This window comes from Anser brachyrhynchus, assembly GCF_964034855.1.
Source record: "Anser brachyrhynchus genome assembly, chromosome: 3".
Taxonomy (NCBI): Eukaryota; Metazoa; Chordata; class Aves; order Anseriformes; family Anatidae; genus Anser; species Anser brachyrhynchus.
Window position 1 is genome coordinate 58,047,020 of NC_137696.1, and position 23,604 is coordinate 58,070,623.

At 35.6% G+C, this 23,604-nt stretch overlaps 1 protein-coding gene across 19 annotated transcripts in view; it reads right to left on the bottom strand.

The window, feature by feature from the left end:
• SYNE1 (spectrin repeat containing nuclear envelope protein 1) overlaps positions 1-23,604 on the bottom strand; it is a gene marked incomplete at its 5' end in the record, with an annotated part of 301,622 nt that overhangs the window by 84,824 nt on the left and 193,194 nt on the right. For 12 of the 19 annotated variants that reach the window (XM_080587967.1, XM_080587971.1, XM_080587968.1 and 9 more), the window contains 11 exons: positions 554-660; positions 1,289-1,423; positions 4,989-5,180; positions 7,082-7,255; positions 8,881-9,075; positions 11,136-11,297; positions 12,106-12,273; positions 15,398-15,538; positions 16,606-16,800; positions 20,253-20,396; positions 21,640-21,822. In XM_080587967.1, the coding sequence (XP_080444093.1) occupies positions 554-660; positions 1,289-1,423; positions 4,989-5,180; positions 7,082-7,255; positions 8,881-9,075; positions 11,136-11,297; positions 12,106-12,273; positions 15,398-15,538; positions 16,606-16,800; positions 20,253-20,396; positions 21,640-21,822 (1,796 nt within the window). Of the gene's footprint in view, positions 1-553; positions 661-1,288; positions 1,424-4,988; positions 5,181-7,081; positions 7,256-8,880; positions 9,076-11,135; positions 11,298-12,105; positions 12,274-15,397; positions 15,539-16,605; positions 16,946-20,252; positions 20,397-21,639; positions 21,823-23,604 lie in introns of those variants that run through there. The other 7 variants (XM_080587963.1, XM_080587962.1, XM_080587954.1 and 4 more) reach the window with 3 other exon arrangements.

The following is a 23,604-nucleotide window of genomic DNA, read 5'->3' on the forward strand; positions in this document are numbered from 1 at the left end:
TCTCTCCCAGACAGAGCTAAGGGTTTTAAAGAAGATTACTTCCCCCAAATGGGTAAGTGTACATGGAAATTTAGACCAGAGATGAAATTCAAAACACACAGGGCTACAAAAAGAGAAACATTCACTAACTGTGGGAAAAATGAAATTAAGCAATGAGTATCTCATCTGGGAGGATCTGATTACAACAGTAGACTATAATGTTTTAAACAGATTTCAGCTATGATTCACACACAAATGCTGGACCAGAAAGCCATAGTAATGATCCACTGTTTGTCTAATGAATCCTACTAGTTTGCAATTTTAGAATGATGCATGGTAATATGAATAAAATTAATTTCTGAATCTATAAGCACAAAACAATTTGTTACTATATAAAATATATATATATATGTTAAACTCTAACTACAAACCAGAACTGCAGTACCCTAGGTGCTGTATAAAAACACAAAACAAAAATTTAGAGGAGCATATGTGGAACAAGGATGTAAACACAGAGATGACAAGGCATATGGTCAAAGAATTTAACTTCACTGAAGAACACATCTAAGTATACCTTATACTTAGTCTTTCTGGAGCACCTTGCTGTGTTAGGATTTCTTCTCCACGGCATGCCACTGACCGCAGCAGATTCTTCTGCTCTTCTAGCTCTTGTTCCAGCTCCTGCCACAGCAATTTACAACAAAAAACAACAATAATAACAATAACAACAGAAAGACAAACCTGAAACAATGTTTTTGCTCTGGATAGATATACCTATATTAAGCAAAGACAGCTAAACTATTTCTGATATGGCTTACTTGAGCACCAAAACCAGTGCAAAATCTCCACCCAGGGAGACAGAAAAATCGGGTACATAAACTGAAGTGGAATGTTGAACTAATTGACTAATGCAGTATAGTTCCTGGAATTTAACCCAGTGAGGATGTCTGAGTATCATGCAAAACAATATACCTTGAAATATGTGTATCTTTTGCTTCTGTAAAGATACTATTGATTACTATTTTGAGCATCATTTCCTTACAGCAACTCAGATGGTTCATCCAGTTTCATTTTACTGATGCACAACAGAAGTACAGAGTGACTAAGTGAGTTGACCATAGTCTCCCAGGAAGTCTAGTCTTCCTTGCTTTTACAGACAAAAACAGTGAACTCAGATGCACAATTATAGGAACACTGGGCAACAAAAAGTATAAAAATGAAGATTTCAGAGGAAAAACTAACTAGAATGGCTCAGCTATAGTGTTAAACATAATCTAAAAATGGGAGTAAAAAAATGTAAAACACCAACTTTCTGTTGCTGTATAGTGCTCTGTTGTTGCTGTGAGCGAGTAGTTCTTGCTTGTGCCAGCCATTCTTGGACGCTGGGACTTTGTGAAGAAACCAAGTCCAGATTGTTCTCCTCCTTTTCTTGTAGCGATCCCTGCTTTAAGAGAAAAAAATAAAAATTTTACAAAATTTCTTATATTGCTAGGGAGCTGGCAAGTCCCTACATTACATGTACTTCCATCTTCTACTTTTCAAGTTGCTGGCTCACATAAATTCTGAAGTGAGCTATGATTTCAGATTTCTGACTTTTGCTGGTTTTCGGTTACTAGCAAGAAAGCATCTCTAAAAATAAACACACAGCTCCACACTCAATTATCAGAATCTGAGACCAGAGATCAAGAGACCATGGACTGACATACTCCTAAAGACAGTTTTGCCTCTCCTAGAAAACAGAATTGTTCTGTAATGGTAGATGAAGCTCTATCTGGGAATGCAGGGGGAATCAATGGATTGTTTCTGTCAAGTTTTTGTCTAATTAAAGTTTTTTTTTTTTTTTGTCTACTTAAAAAAGAGAGAAAGTTGTTCCTCATTCTGGTCAATTTCTTATTTTTTTATAAATAAGTACTCTATCTGTGTTTCCTAGGAAAACAAGCTTCTACAAAAACTGTTGTAGTTGGAGTGTAAACAACAGCATATACAGGATATCAGATTAGGGAAAGAAAATATTACCCGAGAGAAACAAAGAGGATCCATTTTTTTAAAAGAGAAAAAAGGCAATCTTTTTCGTAAATTCTAAAAAATAGAAATCCCTATATTTCCTATATGCTCTAGGGAAAATAGCAGTTCAGCTTGTAGATTCCTTTAGAGAATGATCTCTAGTTTTTCATTACATTTGTGCAGATTGCTTGATTTCACTTAGATTTGGAGTGAAGAAGTTCCCTTATTTTGGGAAGAAGGTTTAGAAGCTAAAATACTGCAGTTACATTATGACAAATGGTAGTCCTGCAGTTCCTACAGTAGTAAGGGGTTTAAAAGTGTTTATGGCTTTTGTGGATGCAATAAGGTTTTGCAAATATGCTGTTGTACATACTTTTTTAGACAAAAACTATTTGTGAACCGACTTTTATCATTCTCCAATCACAAAATACATACAATTGTGTTTTCATTTGAATTCTGCCTGAGAGAACTATAATAGTTTTCCTTTAAACAGACAGGGAAATGAATGTTCGATGCTGTCTTTCCCGGGGAGTATCCACTGCAGCACAGAAATAATTGGAAAATCCCAGATGAAAATGGTGATAGAATGGATCTGTCAAAGGAGCTCTACATTGCACAAAGTTGTATCAGTAACATTATTTTTGTAGAACCGAAGACTAAAGTTGTTATTGTCTGTCGTGTCCACACTCTGTCCCCCCCCCCCGCACCCCCCCGTCCCCCCCCCGTCCCCCCCCTTCCCCCCCCCCCCCTTGGAATAGAAAGGAAAGCACTATCTTTAATACAAAATCAGTTTTACATTTTTGTTTTATAAGGACTCTAATTTTTTTTGCACCTAAATTACAGATGTTAGAAGATACAAGGCAATGTTCTGTATATTTTTCAAAGTGCTTGAAATATGCTACATTTGAAATCAATGTAATCTGGAATACTCAAGATCCCAGCATGTTTCTGATTATTTTCAGTGTTTTATTTTATTAATAATGGACTTGGTCTCCTTATGACTTTTTTCCAGATCATTAATGACAGATGCAGTTAGAAAGAAAGCTAAAATTGCCCAAAGAAATTACAGAATCTCACACTGGCTGTAAAAAAGCCTTTTGCCACAGGAATAGCAGACATGCTGAAATACTGCTTGAAAGAAAATATAGCTCCGTATTTACAATGCTCTTTGTCTTGCAGTGCAACTTGGGTGCATTTCATGGGTGCAGGTTTGTCTGTGTCTCTGGGCAATTACAAGTTTATAATACACCTGGAGAGAAGCGTGTTTCTCACATGCATGTAATGTTAGCATGTAATGTTTTTCAGTGTTAATGGCAGGGGTTAGAGTTAGTTTGGCCATCTGATGTTCTGAGCCTCAGTCTATAAGAAATTCTTTTTGCCTGATTGTTTGGAATAAAGGCATTTTAACATGAGGGGCATGAACTCATAAAGATAGAATTTACAATATATATTCTAGCTGACCGAGAAATTATTTTAACATTTAGTTAAATATCCTCTTCTGATATGGACTTCTCTTTTGAAAAGGTAGCTGTTTCACTACCTAAACTTATTTTCTTCCATAATCCACAGGTGAAGTCCAAAAACTACTTGCAATTTATAAAGTCTTTCCTGCATGTAGTATCCTAAATTAGTCTTATTATACAACTTGAAAATATTTTATTATTTTAGATATTAGAAAAAACATCCAAAAATTCTGCTTTAAAAGTTTAAGTAAATTAAATCACACCATCATATTTTAAAATGCTGCAGACATATTTAAAATGCAGCAGCAAAGGCTAATATAATTGTACTTAGTATATCAGAATTTTGACTATATAATAATAATAATTATTATTATTATCAGAATATATCAGATTAATATATCAGAATCATATGCCCACATGTTACACCATATGTTACCATATTGGTAACACTTTTCATTTGCCCAATATACGTAAGAAGGATATTAAAGAAAGATTGGGGCAAACAGCTTCTTATTCTCCTTCAAAACAGACATTGGTCTTGGGCCAAAATATGAAACATTTTGCATATTGCCTCAATCTTAGATGCAATAGCAATAAATACCTAGGGTTCCCCCTTCCTGTCCCCCACCCCTCCCACCTTTTATTTTTGTTTGTTTGTTTTTGGTGAAGTTATATTATACTTTATAGTTATCCAATTGCTCTGGGCTAAAAATAGTTCTTAGCACATTAAGTGACTTTTCAAGCTAACCTCTCAGTAGAGTTTAATCTGCATTACAAGCTAGAAATCGTTGAAGCTTATCATGTTTAATTTGCACAACAAAGTCCAGGGAAGAAGTAAAAGAAAAGGAAGGGGAAAGCGATATGTCACAGCAGAGGAAGCAAATTCAAAACTAGTCAGTCACATTACACGGCTGGGTTTCTTGTGTGTATTCAGTTCTCTACATGCTATTTAACCTAAAGAGTGACTAAAATAAGTGTTATATAAAATTAACTAGTTATAGTAAGCAGACCAGTGCTGCTAGGAATAGAAACCTAGGACACGACTAATGTTACATGTGTCTATGTCTATATAATATTTTGTTTAGTGTAATGATGCTGCTATTAGCCATATTTAAAAATATTTAATTACTTTGATGTTATACGTTATGTTGTGCACACTATGCATGGAAGCACGTGTTTAGGATTGTTCTTCTGCTGCAGGGAGGAATCCTGCCCCAGAGCACATGTAATCTACAGGGACCATGAACAGGAACATAGTATATTCAGACAAAGTTAATTATCTATCTACTTTATTATTGTCCTTTCATGCAGATAGTGAGGTTCAGTGCAGATAGTTTCACCGTGAAGTGGTGCTTGAAATGATAAACTGAAGCTTGCTCAGCAGTTCTTTATTTTTGAGTGTAAATCCATTTACTAATTAAAGATGAATAGCTCAATCTAAAACAGTAGAATATTTTTACTCCTTTGCCCAGCTGCATAACACTGCCATGAAATCTCCCAAACTCCTGCCCACTGTGAAGCCAATTACAGAGAGCCACTTACCTGAATGTTGATCTGTTTGTCATGTAGCACTTTCTGCAGCTCCAGAAGACTGCCCTTCAGTGTCCTGAGCTTCACAGCCAGCTGCTCTGCCTCGTCCTTGGTGTGAGCCTTCCCTTCCATAAGCAAGTTCTCGTTGTGCACAGACAGCTCTGATAAGGCCACCACCTTTTGCTCTATTTCAACCAGCATGTTCTGCAGCAGCAAAAACAAAGAAGCAAATTCATACATTTTCCAGCATCTGTCACGTTTTCTGGCAAGGAGACCTGTGGCATACCTCACCCATTGCCAAGCTAACAGTGAGCCAGTTTTTCATTGCTTTGCTTTCCAGTCCCTTTCAAAGTCTTTATGAATATGCTCACAGGCATTTGCATGTGTAATTTCTGTTTACAACCTTTTTTTCAAAATAGGAATTTGAAGAATTATTTGAAACAAAGGATTTGTTGTAGAGGAGATGTTATTTATTTTCGCATTAATTGTAAATGTGGCTAAGATGCTAGACTGACATCCATAATGACAAGAAATAGAGCACACACAGATGGAGATACTTCTTTCCTCTTCTTCCATGTACGTTTAGTAGAATCCGTTCTACATGTGTGTTGCTCTGACTAAATTGATAAGCTTCTCTTCTTGCTATTTGCTCTTTCTGATTGGTTCATGATGGACTTAAGGATTTCTGTATAATCCTCTTTAGTCTAAAGAAAGACTTAAAGTGACAAATCTGGCATGTTTATTCTCAAGAGCTACTTTCCTGACGTTCCATTAACGTGGTGCATATTTTGATTTTCCTAATTTAAAGCTCATAGTATTCTTGCTGAAAATCCTAGCCTAATATCAGTTTTTATTTCCATAGCCACTGTCAAGTACAAGCTTACAAATATTGCCCTTTGAAGGAATGTGTGCAGGATGAGATGGGCAGAGTCTCGAAAATGTGGAAAAAATATGGGACTTATTAAAAAACTTACTGCATTAAGTTTTTAAGAACTAGCTAAAGAACAGCAGTATTAACTCATCCACAGAGTTAATTGTTCGTTTTAGTTTTGAGTTTCCTGGAGATTATATTTTTAAAAAATATTGCTTTGTTCAAGTTCACAGGGTTTATATGCAACAATATGGCTGTCAGGGATGAAACAGTGAAAAAACATCTGAGACTGAGTGGACTGAAAATTCCAATAGTGAAGCAACATCAGAAGGTGGAAATATATCTAAATGTTGTTATATATCCATTTTCATTCATCAGACTTGTATGAAACTTGACTCCCATCTATCCCAAATTAGTTGAGTTCCTTGTTACATAGCACGAAAAGGAGTCCTAAGTACTAAATTTGCCTTTTTTTTTGTCTTATCATTTTAACCGTAATGATCACACAGTTCTAAACTGTCCTTTAAAAATGGAGAAAAAGCATTAACTTGTAAACTTGGATGAGTTTTTAATAAAAGTCTTTTTAATAAAAGTATATGCAATTACTCCTATTGCAGAAAAAAAATGTTTTTCCTCAGATGTTTTGGTATTCTGTGTTGATTAATATTAAAATCATAAAATTAATAACCGCTGATGACTAAACCTTAAATTTGGAACCTAGCTACGAATTACTCCTAAAGAAAACACAGCACTGTCCCAGTCACCACTGCTAGTGGGATAGTGTTCTTCAGCTGGAAAAGGAGAAGTAGGAAAGTACACTGCAGGTGTTTTCATATATATCAAGCGAGCTGTTCCACAACAGCTTGTGTGAGGTAAAAACAGTAAGTACAGGCAAATACATGGCTTTTAAAGCAAAACAAACAACCCCTCAAAGTTGTAGAGCTTCAAACATTCTTGCAATCAGGTTTTGTTGGTTTTCTGCTGTTATATTTATATGTGCTTCTTAAATCACTGTGCAGTCTTTAATAAGAAATGGAAAAAAGGCTTTAATTTCACAAATCATTGATGGAGCTAACCAAACATTCCTAAGGATCTCAGAAAATTTTTCCCGTTAATATGCTGGCTCATTCCACTCAGTAACGGTCTGAATATTAATGCTGCGTATTTACCTCTTTATTTGGATAAAGTTATGCCCTCCCTCTTCAACTAAATACTACCAGACTGATAATTTTACCTGGCAGTCCACCAGCTGAGCTTCCATATCCATAGGTTCCTCAGCAGTAACCAGAGCAGTGTCCAGCGTAGCACGGGTATTGAGTAGCCAGTGGTCAAGCTCATCAGCTTCACAGCGGTACCTTTGAAGAGCCTGCTCTTGCCGCTGTTCTTCCAGCTGCTCACTCAGTTTTTCCTAGAGGTATAAATTACAATGATATTTTACTTTTTAAAAGCCGTACACCATAGTAGTTACTTATTTTTTTTGTCCCTTCTGTTTCTCACTGCTTCTATACAGTATTCTTTAAGCCATGATAAGCATTTTCTTTCATAAGTTTGAAAACTTTACAATATATTATTGCTTTCAATTAATGAACATTTTTTCTTGGTGACTGAATTCTGTTTCAGTTAAGTTACTATTTTTACTTGCTTAAGTAGATGTCCACTATTAGAACCTCCTAAAGGTGAGGCCTTTTCTGCCTCCTTTTGCTGCTCTCCTTTGGGTCCCACCATCACCCTCCCCCACCCTGATTCAGTTTGCTTAACTATCACAAAACGGTTTACCTAGGGAGAAAGATGCATGGGTAACACAGAGGTGTGAGTGGACCACAGGGAAAGGAGAGCAGCCTTGCCTTCTTTGGCAGCAGCAGGCTGTTAGATAGTCTTAGCATCTCTCATGAGAGACATGAGAGTGTACTTCAAGGTCCCAGCAAGGTACTGATGGGCCTCTGGTGTAACCACCGTGGGTAGACAGAAGACTGAATAGCTGTCTACCTTGTTCAGCCTCTCAGAGGATCCCTGACTGATTCATGCTTTATCTTATTAGTTAGCATCTTCTCCTAAGTGCCATCAAGAAGATCCTGTAGGGAGCTCAAACTACAAACAGCAAGATCCTTATTCTATTTTGAGCTCCATAATTTTAGGTAAAGGCCATTTTTCTTCTGAGAGGGAAAAATTTAGTGCCTTTTTTTTTTTTTTTTTTTTTTTCAGAGCAAATCCTCACACAGTCTCCTAGAACCAATTTATGTTTGAAATTATAAAAGCAGCAGTTGATGTGCTTACGAGTTCACTGTTGGCGTTCTCAGAATTACAGCAGTAAATCAGCCCTGCAGCATTCAAAGTAGCCAGATTGTAGTTAGCTTTAACATGAATGCATTTTCTCACACATACGTGCTGCGTTATACACATAAATATTCCTATATGTAATTGATTTTTTTTTTTTTAAATCACCTTCATGTTAAAGGATTTTTGGTAAAGTTGGTAGACAAAGAAATAAAAGAGTCCAACTTCCATTATAAAAGTGTGCATGCAAATCACTCAGAAGATGAGCAGAGGCAACAAGGCAACAGTTTGGAAGAGGAATTATTTCTCGGTTTGAACTTTCCCCCTTCTCTTGTTTCCCAGTTTGGACAGATGACTCCTCAAAAGTTTCAGTTTTACTGTAGATAACTGCTTTTAATACTTGCAAACTACTTTTAATAAATGCACTCCATAACTTCTTCTGTGGAGGACAAGGAATACCAAGAAAATAAGGCACCTATTGAGAAAATGTCAACGAGGATATTAAATAAAAAATAAACATATGCACAATGTGTTTCCAGATTCTGTCTAGTTTATTTATGAGGAGGGGCTGGCTAGGGAAGAACAATAATATTTTAGGGAAAGGAATTGTGAGAAATGAGCAGAAATGAAAATGACTTATTTCAATTAGAAGTATTCACGAGTGATTAAGAACTTCAGTCAAAGTACAGCTGTGCCAAAAATGGCTCTCAAAATCTGGAATGCAATCCAAAAGACTAATTTCTAGAGTTTATTAGGTACCTCTAATAGCTGTCGTTTTCCTGATGCCTTCATTCGAATTGTGGCCATTCGCTCTGCCAAGACTGTGAGAGTGGACTGCAATGCCAGCTGATCAGCAGCTTCTGCATCCCGTGATTCTGAAACCAGCTCCTGTGCTAATGATGTCTGAAGCTCAGTGATTTCTTCTTGTAACATTAGAATCTCATCCATCAAAGCCTATTTAGAAATGAGAGCAGAGAAACTAGTTCATCTATCAGAGAGAAGAAGGTATCTAAGGGTGTATATCCTTAGTATAAAAGTCAAGGTGACTGTTCCAAAGAAGCATGAGGAATGAAACAATATAATGCATCACTGCTGGATTTCATTCCTCATCTTGAGTTTCAAATGTATCACAAGAAGGAAACTTGTTGGAAATATACATACAGTTTTGTTCTTCCAGAAAACTTTCCAGAGGGTATTCTAGTAGACTATGTAAGGATAATGAATGAATGAGTCAGTAAGCGATGAGAGAAAGAGAACCAGGGGCATGAGTTAGTTTCCAGGAAGAAATTTACTAACTGGACAAAGAACATACAACAATAAACACAAACATCCAGAGAATAATTCCATGGTGTGAAAGACATTTCTACTGTAATTCTTAGCCTGTAAATCAGTTTCCAAGACAGATACCTAATGATGTTGCATTATCAATCTCTTAGAGCAAGCACTTTACTTCCATTTCTGAGAGTACATACGCATTGGATACACAAGACAACACGTTGCTGCAAAAGCCAGATGTTATCCTTTGCAAGTCAGAGTTCATACTGAAGTGAGACTGGCCCTACCAAACTGTTTCAAGTTATCAGTTAGAGTGCTTACAACTGTGATTACAACTTGGTTATGTCTGGTTGGTTTCTTGATAAAGAGCTATTTAGACAAACCTGCAGCTGTATTCTGCATTTGAGTATTGTACTGACTCAAATTTTCAGCATCTGGAGCAAGAGAATGTCCTGAGTGCAATTTAGACAAGTGTCCATTGACTGATAATGACAGACGTGTTTCTCATTCAATGTACTATTTTTGTGAGTCTTTTGTAAAATGTTGGCTCTTTGTCACATTAATGTGTTCTCCAATAAAGAAATTTGCAAGTAAAACCAGCATGTAACATATTTTACATCATGATTTTCCTTGGTATATATTGGTGAAATTCTGTATCTGTAATTATTTGAAGGTAAAAACTGCAAAACATACCAAACCAAATATCTGAGCTTATATTTTCAGTGCAAGCATAATGAAAAAGAAAATAAAATGAATCAAGCTGAGAAGCCTAGTCCACACTTTTTTGTAATTAATGAGTTCAAACCAATTTTGAAATGGCTCAGTGTTGCCATTATACATGTAACAATGTTTGAGACCTGTGTTGGTTGCATCTTCCTCCAGCCTACATGGATGACAGAAAGATAGTGTTACCTCTCTGAAAGCCTTCTTCTGGGTTCTTTACATTCTGAAGATAAACATCTGCCAGGGAAATAATCCATTTGTATTTCTGTGCAGACATTTGATGCAGACATTTTACTTGCTTGACACTGAATATCCAGTGTCAAAATGAGTTAGAAATGGATAACCTTTTCCTCTAGCATCAGGGCTGATATAGTAAAGTTCAACATAATATTATATTTTAATTCTTTGTCTGTAATACTGACATTAATAACCTGAAAAGGAAAAGCTTCCTGGTGAATATAATTGCAGCATTTTACCTCAAAGAGTTACCATATTCTCTTATTGTTAAGAGCATAATTTCTCAAGACTTCCCTTGGGAGGGAATTTTTTGCGTGCTTTGGTTTGCTTGTTTTGTTTAACAAGGCAAAAAGTGTATTTAGATCAATTTACAATGCATCAGTATTAGTGATGATCTTATTAAAATTGGGAACTTTACATATAGTCTCTCTCTATAAATGTCCTAGCATATATTGCTAATAGCACTAATGTTGAAAACCAGTATATGTAGGTGTCATTGAACACAATCTTTGACAAAAGATTTTGCTGAAAATTTTGGTTGGACAAACATTATATATTCCTACCTTTTTTTTTTTTTCCTTTAAAGAATCCCTGTTACATCATCTTTAGAAGAGTGGGAAGTCCAGAAAGGCAAGACATACAGTTAACATAGATAATACAGCTACTGAATATTGTTGAGTCATCCAACCAAAAAGAACGCTGCTATCTAACAACAAAGGGAACTAAAGATACAGAGGTAATGCATGGCCTCCCTTTATTTCTTATGTAAAAGTTTTTACCTGATGTTCAGCCATCTGGCTCTCTGGACTCTTGGCTGGTTCCAGACTCTCATTCAGTTTGAACTCAGTGGTCTCCATTTTACTGGATATAGACTGGAGTGTGTCCTGATACTTCTGTTGACGTTCAAGAGCTTCGTAAAGGGTGCGCTGTTTTTCACTTATCTGATGAGGAATAGAAGATATAAGTTCTAACCTCTGATACAGGATTTGAATGTTTTTCTGCTTCATATATCCCCAGGCTTACAAGACAAAAACCAAAAACTTGCAACATCATTTTTCAAAAGTATAAATTAGAAATCAAAACAGCCATATTAAAATTACTTATATGTTTAAACATCATCAATCAAATTCTATGTTCTGTGACTGGAAAAAACAAAGAAACAAACAAAAAACACAAAAAACCACTTTACTATGCAGGGATAAACTATGGACATTCTCATTAATTATTACAGATTTTATGCACTCAATCATGTACATGCACATAGTTTGATAGAGGCATAGTTCTTAATACCCCATAATAGCTGCTGTGCCTTTGCAAAGAATTAAAATATATTGTATGTAATAAAATCTGTAGCCTTTTTGGTATATCACTGAATGTCTATGCTACACTACTATGCAGAAGTGTGTTAAGCTGACTCAGTATTTGGAGGAACTGGATGCTTGGGCCTTTTTTTACCAACATTTCTGGTATGAATTGAATTCCATGTTAGGTTATGGAATATTGTCTGACAACAGCTAATATTTCTGGAGGCAACTATCAGCGCAAATGACTTCTTTTTTTCTTAATAGATGTCCATCCTGCACGGGCTCTCAACGAACAAAGATAATGTAATATAATACTGCAACAGACAATTCTTGTTGCCCCCAGAGAGCCAAGAACTTCAGAGAAGAATACTAGCTAAGCAGGTTAATTGCATTTTATTCCTTACAAGCTAGCGGATTGTTTTAAACCCTCCAGATGAAGACATACCACATTCTTCAGTGTTTCCCAGGAACGCTGCAAATCATCCAATTTGGCACTAGCAGCTGTTTCTAAGCCTGGTTCATAAAACTCCTGGGTGGCTGAAGTGCTGGGTTGAATTTTAGCAGCTTCTGTTTGCAACTGTTCAGCAGATAAGGCTTGGTAATAAGCAATGTCCTACAAGCACGAAGCACATTATTGCACTTTCAAAATAAAAGATAATATATAAGACTATCCCCCCACATACTGATCCATTGCACGTCTGTTAAAAACAAACAAACCAAAACAAAACAACAACAAAAAAACCCATCACCAAGACACAAAGCCAAAAGAACCAAGCAATCCCTGAACAACAAAGTAAATAAATATTTAAAAGTAATACACTGAGTGTGGTTTGGAGCTTTAATATGATGAAAATTGTGGATCCTTTTTTTTTTTTTCCATGTCGACAGTATCTGTTTGGATGGATATTAGCCAGGAGGCTCAAGATGCAACTGTGGACAGACATGGAATGTCTGTGAGGGGAGTGCTCAAATTTGGAACAACATTCTAGCAACACAGCTATAAATGGGGAAAGCCCATCACAACCCAGTGAGTTGTGGGTATTGTAGGTGGCAAAGAATATCACTCTAACGAACATTAGCATAGAGAAGACAACAGAAGAACTGAAATTGAATATGCCAAAGGACTAGTCAATGAAGTAAGAAAGAATATTAAGCATTGGTCTTCAAACAGGTACTGTTGACTCACTCATGAAAGGCAGTGGGCAGAGGGACCAGAAGTACTAAGGAAAATGGGCAAGTGTTCAAGCTACCACTGAAAAATTCAAGGCAGAAATATTTCCCATCAGAACTTGTGTATTTAGTGTTTGGCTATTTCTTCAACTGTTGCAACAAGACACCGGGACCAAGACGTCATATGCTACCACTACAGATCTTTTTGTGACCTTTTAAGAGTTGTGATAAGATTCTTAAAATCTTTTTTAGCTGTGTCTCTCTCCACCCTTCCCTCACTCCCCAGACTTTTTTTTAAGAGGAGTTTTAATTCAAAACAAAGACCCTGGGCAACTGCTACTTTACAACAGTGATAGATATTTCACTTTCTTGTATTACATGCTTTTGTTTTACTGTTTCCATACATAGGATCAGTATTTCCACTAATATGCAGCTGACACTTGTTTTGTATTTTTGTAACTTACTAGCACTCTCAAAATAGCACTTAGATGCCTCAATTCGGGATACCTACATTTGATCATTAGGAGATATTATGGAACTCTGATGGAAGATTGTGTTACTTTAATCCCTAATCTCTCTCTACAGTTTTAACAACACATTTCTCCTACCCCAAGAGGGAAAAAATAATTAAATAAAACAAAACAAAAACCTTTATAAGTGCTCTGATTATTTTCCCCCAAAACTAAATTAATGTAGTTCTTTACTTTCTAGAGATCCAGTTCACATATTTTTCTGGTACGTTGCAGGTGATATTCCTGTGAGAAATTACTTCTGTTAGCACTGGCTACTTAAAAAGAAAAAAAAATCCAAATTAGTTTTGCAGAGTTTTTTTTTTTTTTCTGAATACAAATATTTTTAACGTTTAAGTTTCTAACTCTCTCTTCTCTAGGGTTATTGTTGTTGTTGCCGTTATTATTATTTTTTTACTATTATTATTTGCCAACCTTCTTTCATGAAGTCTTCCTAGTCATCCATCATGATCCTCTCTGGCAACTTCAAAATTTCTTTAGTTTAAATCTCATGTGTATGGGAACCTAAGCATTTTGTAAGTAAACCAGTGCATTTTGGAATGTTCTTCCCCTTATTGTCTAGTAAGTGAAGTTCATTTCAACATTAACCACACTGAAGAAACCTTCATCTGTCAGTTTTTTTTTTTACATTATTATAACACGAGTGATTTTATCTCTTTCAAAGAACTCCTGCTAAATGAAAGACATCATATTTTTGTTCAATTTTACCCTAGTAAATCACAGGTTCTAAAACTTGTGTGTTCCATGTCAGGTTATGTTACAACAGCATTATTACTGGATTTTCCTTATTATTTGAGTTACTGGATTTTTATTTATCTATTTATTTATTTCCCACCCCCTAGAGAAATGTAATGAACCTACGAAGGATTTGTTTATTAGGCCACAAGATGTTCTTGGTCATTCAACTCTTTCACTGATTGACATTGACTTTTTTTTTTTTTTTGTTCTACCATTAAGTAAACATTACCAGGAAATTTCTGATTATCTGAAGTAAGAGAAAAATCCTTCTGATTCATCATATAACATTTTTATTATTCTGTTGAAGAATGCTACCTTTATTACTATCTTACCCTAATGTTCTTTCTTATATAAGTTCATGAAAATGAATCCTTTAGATTTAGCAACTTCTAAAGCACCATGTACATCTTCAAAATTAGTGGAAGGAATTATTGGGCAGCTTGCTCAAACTTCTCTAATTCTTTTCAGCAATGCAACACAACACGACTCTACCTTCAAATTCTGCAACAGTCAATTTTGGGAATAAAAACAAATGCAAAAAACAAACAACAACCACAAAACATGATGAATTCAGTGAGGTGGTGACTGCTCCTAAGGCTAATTTATAAACTTAATCTTAGCATTATATATGTGCCTTCATGTACATGCTGCTCAGTATGCTGGTTCATTGCTCACATTATAATGAATGCTGATGTACACTGGATCCTAGTAGAAGTGCCAGAGTCCACAGTTTTAATTTAAAATTTAATTTATTTCACTGATCTCTCTTATTACCACTCAAAATAGACTGTCACTGAAATGTGGAATGAACAATACATGATAAAATTACATGAAATTTAATACTTGAAATGGTATTAAATGGAAGATAGTCTGCGAATTCAATGCTACAATGACAATGATGCTGTAAGATAGATGTATATGGATATAATACAATGTTTTATTATTTAAAATTGCATTTTTTCTCAGGATGCAAGATTCCATTGTGTACTGCTGTGAAAATCGAAAATAGGGTATAAATAGAAAATAGTAGTGACATGGAAGAGCTTTGTAACTGTCACTTAAAATTTATTTTAAAAGTAGCGAATAGCCGTAATGCCAAATTACATATTTTAAACTCATTAGTCAATATTTGTACACATTTTGAGCTAGAATCTGAAGGTTCATTTAAGTTACAGGTACAGCCTCATTTTCTTGGATCTATAGGCAAATATTATTTCACAGGATTAAATAAACCACCTGTGGAATGGAACCATACATGTCTCTGAGACAAAAGCTGAATGAATGCCAAGAGGGAGGTACCTGGTTAACAGAAGCATCTGTATTAGCCACAGGTGAGGGAGAGCGACAGGCAGGTGGAGAAGAGATCTCACTGTTGGTTCCCTCCTCCCCAGACTCCTCAGTGACAGGGGAGAGCAGTGTGTGACAGCGACCAGCAGTCATCTGCCACAGGAAAAGCAAACCCCAGAGCACAGGAAGAAAATCAGTTACCTCAGCTTAGGTTTACTTAGACTGAGATCAAAACAAGAGAAAAAACAAAACAAAACACACAGCTGGAATGAACATGACAGCATTTAGTCATCCTTCGTGCCCTTACATTTGCCAGGTTAAAATTCTGGTGAATTAATAGTCATATTTACTAGCCATACTTTAATTATGAACGTTCTCTTTTGTAACCTAATGAATTTAAAAGGAAATGTACAGCCAGCAACTGAATAACATGCCAGGGTCTGTCTAAATGTCTTCTTGTGCAATCAGAGATGCATATGGAAATATTATGGACAGATACAGAATAATGAAGTATTGGTATCTATATCCAGGCCTGGTTAGAACAACAAGGAATACACATAAGATACAAAAAACATATAATCCCATAGTAACTTATAATTTTTGCTTCCCCTGTTGTTATACCATGATAAATCTTGAAATCTGCACTCAGGCAAAAATCCCAATGACATTAGCAGTATGTTTATAGTAAGACCCAACAAGAAACAAAAACATTTTAACTCAAACATGAGGCCTATGTCAATACTTAGCCAGCTTTCATTCCCACATACTCATTTGAAAATATAGCAGCATACAGTCAAGTATCACATCAACTTTTTAATAAAAGAGCTTTATAAATATGCTCTGTAAAATACATGCACTGCAACATGCTATGAAATAATATTTCTTCTGTTTTTATCTGATTCCTGCAATTCAACAGTTTTTTGGCATTTGCTCACACACGCTGATAGCTAAGAAAAAGCACTGAATTTGCATATTATTACAGATAACTGCCACTGGTGTTTGTCTGTTAAATAACTTCATCCTATATCTATGAGTCTTGAAAACCCATATAAAGCAAAATACAGTAAGGGGAAGCTGTAGCTTGTTTGGTTTGCAACACTCCAGCCATTTCAAAAGCAAAATGTAGATATGAGCTGTGGCAACTCGCTACGCAGGAGTGTTGCAATGATGCAAAAGCAATCAGCTCAGATAAACGGTCCTGAGAACAATTCATTCCTTACCATAACCACTGAAGGATGAGAAGGGTGTGCCGGGAGCAGGTCTGAATCCAGCTCCTCCATTCCTTCTGAAAGCCCTTCCACCTCTGTCACTGTCAGCAGCATAGTGGCATGTTTTGCTTTCATTGTTAACATCTTGCACTTCGAATTCAACGAAGCAATTTGCTCCTGGTATCCTTTGATCTTCTGCGCCAGCTCCTGAGGAAACATATTTTTTCCCTAATGCAGAGGCAGCCAATAAAGGCCAGAGGACTAGCAGCATTCCAGCTTCCGTAGAGAAGGCAAGCTCTCCCCTCCTAGCCCAGCCAATGAAATCATAGTGCTGCCTCTCAGAAACCCTGCATAAGCAGCAGCACTAGCTGAAAAGCAGGATGTTGATTGTGGAGGGAACAAGTCAGGCTGCGTCTCACTGCACAGCTAAACCGCAAAGCAGAGAGCTTTGAAGTGAAACCGGAAAAGTACTGTGAAAGCCTCTGTGTGATCATTGCAGAAGTGAAGGACACCCCATACTTGCATCCAGCCTGAACTGGACACAAATTCTCTATGCTTCAATTTACAAAAAAGCAGAACATATCTCCTTCTTTCTTTTCTGTTTTTTCTTTCTGACCTATTTGCATTTATCTACGGAAGATGAAGCTTTTCCACATACTGCATGCCATGAAAATGAGGTCATGTAATAAGCAGAACTGTAAAAAAAAATGCACCATTCAGCTCTCACCAGAAAGAATGAACAGTTCAAACAATAACTCACAGGGTTTAACAAGATCAATTGTAATATGAACAATAGTTCACATAATAAGATTAAATGCAGACTGAATCACTTCTGGTCAGTGTTTGGACATATTTTATCTTATTTCTGTTTTGGATAAGTTTTCAGAGTTAAAAACTGAACTGCAGACAGTACTAGCTCTTCTTTAATAAGCATTGGTAAATCTGGCCTAAAGCTGAGTATATTTTAAAATATTGTTTATCATGGCAATGAAATGGTCTATCTGTGTGGTGAAACATCACCACAATAAGTTTAGTCAGAGAAGAAACATGGAACAGAATAGACAGAAACTGATTAATATTCTCTCATACACTTTACTGCTGCCTAGTTCAGTGTCTGGTTTCAAGGCATTCAATTCATATTTTTCAAATAAAAACTGCAGGGAGATTTTCACATTTCTGTCAAAGCCAATGTTCCTGCCTCCCTGGAGGCTCAGTGATGTGATAGAATTTTGATTTATACAGTTAAAACAACATTTGTGTAAGCTTGCCTGTTAGTTCAGTGATTATTCATTCTAATGGATATTTCTAAATTATTTGTATACCTGCTTTATTTTTTTCACCTAATGAAAGTTTTCAGGGAAAAATAGCAACAGAAGTTGCAAGATCTAGTATAATAAATATAATATTGTGTAATAAATGATTGCAGTATCTTTAAAAAGGAAAATAAAATTATTGCTTCAGGCAAGTAAAATTAAAAGATTATTTTGGTTATAAAACATTTTCAGTAAACCTTTTCCTCAAAATCACAGTGGAGAACAGTCATGGTGGAAAATACAGAGTTAGAAGTGGATGCATCACAAAGACTGATGATGACTTTTTCTGTCTGGGACTCAATGGTACCTGCTCACTGTTTGTCATGTCAGCAACAAAACAACCTCTCTTGGAGCTCCAAGGTTCACCTTGGAGACTAAACAAAGTCTCAAGTATAAAACAGTTCATGAGATCAATTGAAAAACTGTGATCAAATCAAGCCATAGCTTTAATGTCTAGTAGCTGGAATAGAGTTATCTGCTCTATTTGTCTAGTACTAGTCATTTACTAATATTTGATGAATGGCACATCTCAGCAACACACAAGCGGGAAATCTATTATCATTCAAAACACACTACTCCATCAATACTGTTGAAAGGTAATAACATTTGTATAATTAATGTCCAATGCACTGAGAATCTAACATACCTCCTTCAATTGAATACAAAGAAAATAAAAAAAGATGCAAAAATGTGATTGTGAAAAAAAAAACAAAACAACTTATAAAGGTAATTTCCTGTGAGGTACTGTATATCCATTAAAATCATACACAAGTATGGAGATACTTGCCCACATTCTTTTCTGAAGGTCTAAAGAAACAGGGTTCAGTAAACTTAGTTCCAGAGTATAACTGCATACATATGCAGTACTACAAGCTTTCTAGAAAACAGTGTACATTCCTTATATTTCCATCCTCCTATTTTCATTCTAAACAAAGGTACTAAAAATGCTTATTTAAGTTCCTGTACATGCAGGGTTAAACAGACAATCTGGCAACTAATGTTTTCTTAAATTAATAAAACACAGGACAAGCCTGTGTTGACAGACTTGCTTTTTAAAGTTGTATAACAATATAGAGTCCACTTATGTAACTGTGTGCTTTTCCACAACTAGTGAGCAGACAAAATGCAAACCAAAAATATGTGTATCTTAGTCTTTTAAAACCCCTTGTCTCTAAATGTGGAAAGCTTGAAAGTGTGAAACCTGTCCACTCCCTGGCTGTTCCCAAAAATATGCAGTAAAGCTGCTATCTTCTTGCAGATGTTTAAAAGGAATCTTCTAAACTGAAGCTACTGAATTTGTTGAAATGCAGATGAAACTACAAGCTGCCCCATTATAAATTCGTCCCTGCAGCCTCATTCCTTTCTCCATCAGCATTGCTCTGTATCACTAAAGTGACTCTCCTGCTGCTTTTGTTGTTCCAGAACATTTGAATAGAAAGTCTAGCATTTTGAATTCCCTGTTAAAAATACAGAAGGTATTGTTTTGTTGTTGTTGTTGTTGTTTTATTTTGTTTTGTTTTGTTTCTAAAGGAAAACACTCTGCATTTATAGTGAGTTGCTTTTGTGAAAACTATAGACAGAAAATGATCAACACATATAACATTAGTTTAGGTTACGTAATATCCCAGGTTGATTTTTAATTCAAAGTTAAAGAAATGGTGCCATCTGGTGTCAAAAGTGATACACATGTATTGATGCATTTTCTATCTGTTGGAGTACATAGCAGATAGAGGCATAGAAAAGGGGTTCAGGAGCTCCCATGCCAGCACAGCAGAAAAGGCTCCATGGAGACTGTCCTAATTCATGTGACTACTTACAGTCAATGGGCTTGAGGGCAAAACCTGTAACTTCACAGGATAGAACTCTTCCCCAAAATGGCTTGACAAGAATCCTTTGGAGTGACTCTTGCAGACTTTTCCTCCAAATTTACTGTAGTTTTCCTGTGATTCAAGTCCCCTGGTATTTTCTTACATTAATGGCATGGAAATAAGTCAGGACTTTAAGATATATCTAAGGATTGCTGAATTGGCAGTGATCAAGTGACTAAATGCTTAGCATTGACTTCTGTGATGTTCCTCAGTTAACCTGTGTTAACTGCCCCTTGAATACATAATGTTTTAGTTTGCATAATGTTGCCTGGAGATTAGGACATATTTAATTGAATAAACAAATAAATACTCCAGATTGCACTAATAGCATGAGTTTCCTATCGGGTATTGGTTTATCTGCTCAGATAGCCTTCAAGCACATCCGAAAAACTACTCAGCTAATTTATGAAACTTGGTTATGAAAATTATTTTAGGCCAGTGAACTGCCAGTGAGCCTATGTTTTTCTGTCTTTCCTACCTCATGACGAGAAATCTGGACCTGGAGTTCACGGATGTTGCTGGTTGCTACTGGCTTGTCTTGAATTTCACGATGGGCACTCTCTATCATTTGCTGTAAATGTTTCATCTCTTGCTCATATTGCTCATACTGAACCACAGCTTCCTAGAGAGGAAAAAAAAAATCAAGTGTCTACATGAAAATAAGTATTTATTTACTCTAAGTATGACCAATTTCCCTTCTGCACTGAAGCAAACTTACACCCAACTGGCGCTTGCACCTTGGCAAGCTGAAGTGTTTCTGTTTGTTTGCTTGTTTTTAAGATATTCAATATTGGGGCTAGAATTTCAGCTTTCAATAAGCATCTGCCCCAAGCATACTCACCAAAAGACAGCATTGATTATTTGATAGATTTAATATAAGCACTTTCATCTATTTATTCAATTCAAGCCTCCTTCTATGAAATGGAAAAACTACATGAGAAACTTAAATTTTAAAGAATCATAGAAAATACAACTGGGAGAAGATCCTGAAGACTGATTTAGACCATTATCCTACCAGTGTGGTATCATTATTTTCTTTTTAGTATAAACTTCCCAGAAATTGGCCTGAACTGTTTTTAAAAACCTTTAGTCTGATATTATGCCTTTCTTTATACTTAACTACCTTTAATAATTAGAAGCCTCTACTGTTATTTAACTTGAATTTCTGTAGCTATACCTTAGCTCAATATGTATTTTTCTATCACTAACTAGCAGAAAAAAAAAAAAAAAGTTTATTCTGTTCTTTGGAAATACGTTTTACATATTTAGGTATGAAATCAAGCTATCAAACAAAAACTAATTTTCTTGTATTTAGCAAAGCTTGGAAATGAAAATTTAATACATACTGAATGTCTTCAAAATCAGGAAGGAAATATTTAGAAAGCTTAAATAAAAAAAATAATAACTTCTAGCTTAGAAAGCTATTTAGCTCAATGTTACGTTATTATTTTAAGCAGCTGATGTTATAATGTTATAATGTTATATAATGTTTAATGATATAATGTTATAATGTTTAATGTTATAATTAAAATTAATTTCATTAACTGATTATATTAATTAAAATATTACCCTGCATACAAATGTATATTAACTATTTGTTTATTTAATCCTAGCAGCATTACAAAAAACATTTCAAGATTCAGGACAGAACCACCATAAGAGTCTGATGAGTAAATTGACCAATAACATCATCAAAAATGTTAACCCCCCCCCAAATATGTAATCAGAAAGGACTGAAACATACTAAGAAACATACTAATTGTATGACTGGGCAAAGAAGAATGGATAGAGATATAAAATTGTTTTCATTGCAATTTGTGCGGTCAAATTACTCAGAGTAATATATGGGACACAGTTACTCTTGCCTGCATGATGTTGCACTGCTGAATGGCAGTGTGCTGCAGGCGGCTAGCTTCCTCCTGGAGCCGAAGGGCAGTGTGACATATTGGCAGGCTGGTGACCACCTCTTCAGGAATCCTCAAGGCACTTTGGCAAACTTGTACTGCATGAACTTTTGGCTTCAGTGATTCCATTTCAGACAACAGATGCTAGAAAAAGTCAGTGCCACAATAAGCCCATTTTGCAGAACTCACAGAACATTTGATGCAGCAAAAGATAATTACGAATTCACGAACTAAAATAAACAATGAATTTGATTATCTGTTTGTTGGTTTGTTTGTTTGCTTTTAATTTAATATAATTAGGATACACTTTGTCTAGAGTTTTTCATTCTGAAATGAGCATTCTTTTAAAGTGTTAGTTAACCAAAATACCTACATATCAGGCATAAAAATAATTCATGAAAAAAACAGTCATACTTATTTCTGAGTGTCTAAGCACAAGAATAATTCTGTTAACATATCTGATAAATATCTTTAAAAAATCCACAGATTGAAGCTGCATAGGAGTCACTTATGCACACATATATTTTAACGTTAAAATCCAAGTGGAACTCTATGTTGAAGCACAGTTAAAAAACAGCAAATGAATCCTGTTGTGTTTACAGTCTTCCTTTGAAAATATAAATAATTGCTGAAAATATTTAAAGTTCAAAAGGCAATAAAGCACCAAAAATACACATACAGATTTATTTATTTGTTTCTGTTTAGTAATCATATGTTGGGTGCCCTTTTTAATAGTCTCTATTCCTTTCACAATGTCTATGCATGAGAAGCATATAAAACTGCAATGATATAAGTGCAATTAATAGATTCTATTGGTATTCTTTTATCTTTGTTAGGGAATTAGATGTACATTAAAGCTTTCCTTTTGATTAAAATATACAGTTTTAACACAGAAAAAAAATAGTAAAAGGCAAAGCTGATGAAAAGAACCTCAGTACATTAGAAAAGCTTTGAAGCTCAATAAATACAAATCATCTAGGCAATGTATTTGGCGAACAAGGATGAAGAGACTGATTGTCTCCCTCCTCCTACACCATTTGCAGAAAGATAGACTTCATGAAGTATGGTGGGTAGACTTGGTACAACGACCTGTTCCTTGGACTGGGAAGGCCTCTCCTCTGTTGGGCCCTGCACTGCTGGCAAAAGATGACTTGTGCAACTGGCACTCAGAGGTACCATGGGGCCACATGCCTCTCTGTCTGGTGAAATACATGTGCAGGGGCTACAGCCCCTTTCCATCTGTACAAAAGATAGGTATACTTAGAAGACCTGACAGAGCCAGTGCAAAGAACATAGTACTCCTTTACTCTTTGGGTGGGTGATGTCTTTCACCTATATTCTTCAATGTCATGTTCTGAAACTCGTATGCAATCTCTAGAATAAAGGCCATATATTTTAATCAAAAGTAAAGCTCTGTAAATTTACCTATCATCTATATATATATATATATTAATTTTTTTTCTGCATATTTCAATCCTAAAGTGGACCTGTTGACATTTAATTTTCCTGGGAGACTAGAACAGTTAAATCTCTATATCAGATTGCAGCAAGAAATGTTTCTCAAGGAACTTAGTACGCTATAACATGGATTACTTTTCTTGTCTTGAAACTGTGGCCAAAAATAGCAAGTCAAAAAATCTCCATAGTACACCAAGTACAATCAGCAGTATCTTATGGTGGTAATTCAACTAAACAAATATAAAAGTAACTGGGCTTACAAAATACTGAGTTTTCTTAGCTTTTCACTTGACTATTGGGGGAGCAAGCAGTATACTATCTTCTTGCACCTCTAGCTGCAAAACAGGGATAACAATCCAAAATTCCTTTTGAAGTACTTTAAGAACATTTTGATAAAAAGTTCTAGATAAAAGCTTGGGTTTATAACTATTAACATGTATTGAACTTGAATTGTATGGTCAATTCTCA